The sequence below is a fragment of the Condylura cristata genome, unplaced genomic scaffold, assembly GCF_000260355.1.
Source record: "Condylura cristata isolate star-nosed mole 26May11 unplaced genomic scaffold, ConCri1.0 scaffold00023, whole genome shotgun sequence".
Lineage (NCBI taxonomy): Eukaryota > Metazoa > Chordata > Mammalia > Eulipotyphla > Talpidae > Condylura > Condylura cristata.
This window is the reverse complement of record NW_004567124.1, coordinates 22,868,556-22,874,605: the sequence shown is the minus strand read 5'-3', so window position 1 is coordinate 22,874,605 and position 6,050 is coordinate 22,868,556. Positions and strand designations below refer to the sequence as shown.

The 6,050-nt window shown below is 51.6% G+C and overlaps 3 protein-coding genes across 3 annotated transcripts in view; 1 reads left to right on the top strand and 2 right to left on the bottom strand.

The window, feature by feature from the left end:
* The window catches only part of DUOXA2 (dual oxidase maturation factor 2), a 7,106-nt gene extending 6,162 nt beyond the window's left edge, over positions 1-944 (top strand). Inside the window, exons 5-6 of the mRNA XM_004687842.2 lie at positions 141-355; positions 742-944. Coding sequence (XP_004687899.1) covers positions 141-355; positions 742-935 — 409 coding nt within the window. The 3' untranslated portion in view covers positions 936-944. The remainder of the gene's footprint in view (positions 1-140; positions 356-741) is intronic.
* DUOX2 (dual oxidase 2) overlaps positions 1-1,015 on the bottom strand; it is a 26,758-nt gene extending 25,743 nt beyond the window's left edge. The window contains exon 1 of the mRNA XM_004687845.2: positions 930-1,015. The gene's annotated coding sequence lies outside the window, so the exon portion shown is untranslated. The remainder of the gene's footprint in view (positions 1-929) is intronic.
* A 1,025-nt stretch (positions 1,016-2,040) lies between these two features.
* DUOXA1 (dual oxidase maturation factor 1) overlaps positions 2,041-6,050 on the bottom strand; it is a 9,965-nt gene continuing 5,955 nt past the window's right edge. The window contains exons 2-7 of the mRNA XM_004687843.2: positions 5,223-5,399; positions 4,842-4,899; positions 4,074-4,208; positions 3,652-3,865; positions 3,190-3,407; positions 2,041-2,593 (exon numbers count right to left, since the gene is read on the bottom strand). Coding sequence (XP_004687900.1) covers positions 2,337-2,593; positions 3,190-3,407; positions 3,652-3,865; positions 4,074-4,208; positions 4,842-4,899; positions 5,223-5,369 — 1,029 coding nt within the window. The 5' untranslated portion in view covers positions 5,370-5,399 and the 3' untranslated portion in view covers positions 2,041-2,336. The remainder of the gene's footprint in view (positions 2,594-3,189; positions 3,408-3,651; positions 3,866-4,073; positions 4,209-4,841; positions 4,900-5,222; positions 5,400-6,050) is intronic.

Sequence of the window (6,050 nt, the reverse complement as noted above, 5' to 3'; positions counted from 1 at the left end):
CCCCCACCCCCGCCAGCCCCTGCTCGAGCTGGCGTTCTGGGGTGGGAACTTATTGGGAAAGAGGCTGTGGGAACCAGGCTTGGGAGGACCGGGAGCGGACTGGGAGAACGAGGCTCACTGCGCCACTGGTTCCCCGGCAGGGTGGCGCTCTGCTTCTGGATCCTCTCCAACGCGCTGCTCACAATGCCGGCGCCGTTCTACGGGGGCCTGGCGCTCCTGGTCACCGGCGCCTTCGCGCTCTTCTCAGTCTTCGCCTTCGCTTCCATCTCCAGCGTGCCGCTCTGCCCCATCCACCTCGGCACCTCAGCGCTCACCACTCACTATGGGGTCGCCTTCTGGATCACGCTGGCCACGGGTGAGGACCGAGGGAGCGGCGTTTATTTATACTGATATGCACTTTGCAGTTGACACGAGTTGACGTAGCCTCTCTCGGTAGTTCATAGAGGCAGGCACTCTATGAAATGTATGTGTGTATGTGTATACATATATACACACATATATAGATGTATACACACACACATATAATATATACACTTTACAGACAAGAACTGGGAATTCAGAGGAGATGGGCATCTTGTCCCACTCAGCACGCAATGTAATCCACATTACAAGTCTTTCTTAGGGATGTGTGTGGGTATCGGGGGAGCAAACTGGAGGGAGACTCTTAAACGGAAGGGGGCAAACTGGGTTCTGGTCCAGAGTCCTGACAACCCCCCCTGCTTCCTTCCCGCGCCCCGGCAGGCACCCTGTGCCTCCTCCTCGGAGGGGCGGTGGTGACGCTTCACTACACTTGGCCCAGCGCTCTTCGAACCTTTTTGGATCACAGCGTCAAAGACTGTGGTGGCCAGGCAAACGGGGACTCATCTCTCGTCCTCAACAACCCATTGCACGAACAGTTCGGAGTCTCGTACTTAACAGCCACTACTAACCTGTGAAATGGACTCGCCTCGACTCCTACTTCACCTCCGTTGCCAGCGGGGCGGGGAAGAAGTGCCGGCCACACGATCCGATAAAGTCTCCCTGGGTTTGATGCAAATAAATTATTTTCCTTTTATGTTTAAACACTTTTTCTTCGTTAATTTCCATGGTGTCTGCTGGCTCTTGGGTGGGACGTGTCCTCTGGACACTTCGCTGGGCTGGAGGCAGCCTAGCACACTCTCCACTTGGTCAACAAACCCAATTCTCTGCCTGGAGAAGAGAAAATAACGCAGGAAAGGCTCTGGGAGAGGGCGCCCCCTAGCGAGCACGGAAGGGACTGGACCGGAACCAGCACTTTCCTGAAAAGGCCCAGCCCCTGAGGGCGGGACTGTAGGTCTGATGGATGGCATGTCGAAGTGCCACCAGGTCACCCTTCACTGGCCCAGCCGAGTGGGCTGGGAAGGGATAGCAGTTTGGAGTTTATTCACTAAAAGGATGTCCGGGGCCCTCCCTGGTGGCCCAGCAGGTTAAAGCACAGCGCGCTGTGAAACTACAGCAGCCACTGCTGACCCACATGGCTGGCAGACCCATCTTGACCCCCTGCTGCTCCCCTCAGCAGTGTATTTCAGTCAGTCTGCCAGTTCTGCGCCCCACTCTGTCTCTGCTGAATCCTCACACCCCCTGCACCTCTGGCTTGTACCCCAGTTCTGTATGCATAAATAAATAAATCTTGAAAAAAAAAAGTGATGTCTGTGGGCCAAGGTAGATATCAGCAAGGCATAAAAATGTAAATCCTGGTAATTTTTTTTATATCATTGGCAAGTACTATGCAATTTGGCAAATTTGAGAACTGAAGCTCAAATTGAACATGGCACAGTTGGTTCATTTTAGACATGGAGTGAGAAGTTTGATTTCTTTTCTCCTAGAGCTGTTTTTCCTAAGAAATCACACAAAGTAGGAAAGAAGCAAAATAATAAAAGGGACCCAGGACAAAAGGAAAATGAGGTGCAGAGGGATACAAGTAACCAGAGGTGAACCCACTGTACTACCATCCCTACACACACACACACACACACACACAGACAGACACACACACGTCATTATATGGGTGAAGCTGGGTTTCAATAAATGACATTGGGGAGAGGCAAAGCATCAAGGAAGTGGGGGAAGGGATTGCTGTGTGGGAATAGGAGCAGCCTTCTTGGTCTTTCCATGGTAAGGGGTATAGGCAGCCCAAGATCTGTTCAACACCTTAGGGCTTTGGTTTAGTTTAGTTTTTTTAACTTCAATCAGTAGACCCTTCTATCTCTACTTCAGCTACAGACAGCAGTCCTGTGGGTGTTCTGATAGTTTTTATGGGTGTTTGTTGAGATCTGGAGCCACAGTAGAAGTCCACATGGCCATCAGAGTGAGGAAGTTCATAGGGCACAGTCAGACTCAACGGGGCGCTCCTCATTGCAGTTTGCCACAGAAGAAACCTCTGACAGCAGGATGTCTTGAGGCTCAGGACTCTCAGCCTTGACTCTGTAGCGGGGATTCAGGAGTCCTCCTTCTTCAGGACTCCACTCCTGCACAGGGTCCTCCAGCACACTCTGGTTGAAGAAAGCTTTCAGCCTGTGGGGCTGCATCTTGTGGGCCACTGTCATAGCCAGGCCCAGCAGCACACAGATCAGTCCTGGGGGTGAGGCAGTGGGTATTCCATTATGTAGTGTTAGTAGCATCCTCCAGGGATATGGTTTGACTCTGTTGTGCAGAGTTTTTGGACTCAAAGTCCAGTATCCTTACAGTTACATTTCAGGAAAACAAAAGAGAGAGGGAGGGAGAGAAGGAGGAAGGCTGGGGGCAAAGAGAGACAACACTTTGAAAACAAAGAAAGCCTGGATGCTGAGAGAAGTATAAGACACACAGGAGGAGGCATGGGGAAGGGCATGAGGGGGTTGACACAGTGGTAAAGGAGAGAAGGATTCTAGGAATGGGGACATAGAAGAGATGGGGAACTGGGGTGGGGCATGAGGTGGAAAGAGTTGGGTAAAGATAGGGGGTGAGGGAATTTATCAGAGACACAGAGGAGACAAGGGATAGAGAAATGGAACTGGAAAATCTAGAGATGAGTGCTATAAGGGGAATGGGACATTAAAGGGCGTGGGGGAGTCTGGAGGCCCACAGGGGCAGACCATCAACCCCACAAACATGATGGTCCTTCACCCACCCTCCCTGGCCCTGAGCGCCCTACCCCTTCCTCCAATACCTGTCTTCAGGACTGGGCCTCACCTGTGGCCAACGTGATCCAGAAGGCAGAGCCATGGTGAGTATGCAGCGTCGCAGTGCCCAGGCGCAGGGGACAAGGTGGAATGAGTGACATGGCCATAGAGAAGAAGAGCAGTGCCAACAGCTGGAAGATGCCTGTGACCAGCAGCATGTGGCCACCGTAGATCAGCACAGGCATGGACAGCATCACGTTGGCCAGCAGCCAGCAGAGGAATGCAACCCTGGAGAGCCAGGACCTGGTGAGGACTGGACCAGGCTCCTCTACCTGAAGGGATCCAGGTAGAGGCTTAGACCTAAGGATTCCCCAAAGGTGTGACCTGTGGGCTTCCCAACCAAGCACTGGGTGACTGGTGCCAGCCTGTCCTCCCCCCCCCCCCCCCCAGGAACCTGCACAAGAAAGGAGGGACAATAGGTAGAAACTCCACTCCTGGGTTTAGACCAGCAGGGCCTCTGTCCCACCCATACCACAACATGGCCGAGGTGTAGTGTCCTGCCAGGCGGTACCGGCCATGCAGACCACATGGGCTGTTTGGTGTGAACTTCTCTGCCAGGTAGAGCACTGGGTCTGGCAGCCCCTTCTCCAGTGCCTTTGCGTACTCCTTAGCATAGCTCGCTCCCAGGTGCCAGGTGAACTCCTCATTATAGTTGATGGTCTCATTCAGCTGCTGCACTGGGGTTCCTGAGGAGTGGGGTGCCTGTGCTCAATAGGACTCAAAGGTCAGTGAGCACTGGGGCTCACCGCATTGATCAGAGGGACAGGAAACGCTCTCAATCAGGCAAAAAGAGTTGTCCAATCCTGGAGATTTCCCTTCCTACCATTCCCCATCCAAACGCCGATCCCCAAGAGCACAGCCTTCCCCTACCTCACAGGTAAGATCCCCTCTCACCTGTGAGTGTGATGTTGACTCCTCCCAGTCCAATCTGCAGCCCAATTTCAGCGCTGATCCACTCGGAACTGAAGGCCTTATACGATGTGTTGGTCCTCACCTGGCCCACAGACCACTCAGAACTGAAATTTACAGCTGGGGTTGGACATATGGGAGCTGGATATTACTGAGTTAGTCAGAGGGAGAGCTACAATGGACCCCTATCTGTTTTGCTCATAATTGTATATCCATTAACTAGTCCAGGGTCTAGCTCATGGTTTCTTTGACAACAATACGTGTGGGATGAATAAGTGGGTCAGAATCCAAGATTTTTTTTGTTGGTCATACATTGCTTACTCCTATTCTCCCCATTTAGGGAGAGCTAATCAAGAAAGTGGGGAAGGAAGTCCTGGCATAGTAAGCATGGATGAACACAGATAGCTTCAATGAGTAACTTTCTATGTCTCCTAGTTCCCTAATCCCAAAGGAAAGCAGCCAGACCCCCTCTCCCCTTGCTCCAGTTTCCTGAAACCCTCTCTCCACAGACATTTATTTTGACCTGCTTTTTCTGACTAAAAATCTTAGGAATTGGAGAAGTGTACCCAGCATGGTTTTCAGGACCGCACCCATCAGGCAAGAGTAAGAGTGAGGGGACAAGACCAAGGTGGAGGTGTATGGACAGCATCTAGAAACTGAAACACAGCCTGCTATGCAAAAACCAAGAGAAGAGAAGCCAGTGGCTAGACTGGATGGAGGCAGCTGCCAAAGTCAGCTGTACTTCACACTCACCCAGGATCACAGCCCCGATGAACAAGCTGGTCACCACCCGCAGCAGCCAGAACAGCCTCTGAGTCACAGGGTGGGTGGGTTTAGGAAGGAGCACCCTCTTTTCAAGTCCACCCTTCCTCTACCCAAACTTGGAAAGGCTATTCTAAAACTGAGGTCACTTGGTCAATTGAAATCAGAATGCCTGGGCCATAATAGGTACTCAATAATTATCTGTTGAATCAGTGGGTGGGAAGGTCTCTACTGGGGGTGGGGCAGGTGAGGTTTTCTCCAGAGGAGTCTCCTTTCCTGGCTGTAGTCAGAGAGTGTGCCCCCCTCACTTGGAGCTAGGGTCTCTTTGGGGCTAGCGTCTCTGGGGCTGGGGTTTCCAGGGCTGTTTCTCACCATCTTGCCCCGAATGCCAGGCAGGATGATGATGAAGGTGAACAGTGCTGTCAGAAAAATGGTGATGATGACAGACAAGGCGGTATCCATTGGGAAGGTGGACTTGGGGCCAGTATAGAAGGGGAACGTGTCTCCCAAGGCAGCCATTTTGGTTGAGGTAGGCAGGGATGTGATATTCTGCAACAACAATAGGGATTTGTTGAGTACCCTCTATGTGCCAGGCACTGTTCTTGCTGCTGGAGATAAAGCAAAAAGTAAACCAGACCAGCCCCTTCTTCTCTGGAGCTCACCAGAACCCACTATTATTGCCATTCCTCTTACCTCTCAGCCATCCATCTCCTCATTCATCAGTGAGAATGAGGGTCTTGGCGATGAGTATCTGCCACCCCATGCTCCCTCCCTTTCCAACCCAGGCTCCCTAAATTAGTGCCACCACGACCCCAGAGCTTTCTCTACTTCCTCTGGAATTGTCTTAAAAACATAATTCTCTTTTATCTCCCTCAGGCTTCCAGCAACAAGCAGACAAATCACAGAATATAAGGAGAGTGATATTTACTATGAGGTGAAGGCATAAAGGTGAAAGATGGTACAGGTTGTAATAAGACTGGCTTTCTTCCTCAGTTCCCAAGGGAACAAAGGCCAGTCAGTGCTGCTAAGTATTTTCCCCAACCATATCATCAAGGTTCTGCCCACACTGGTCTGTTCAGCTTTTTCAAGCACGCTGGCTCCTGCTCTGGAAACTCCAGAACAATCGAGCTGAAGTGAATTCGCCTCAATAAACAGTGAAGGAGCACCTGCCCTCCACCTGGCAGATTCTGGGGCCAGATA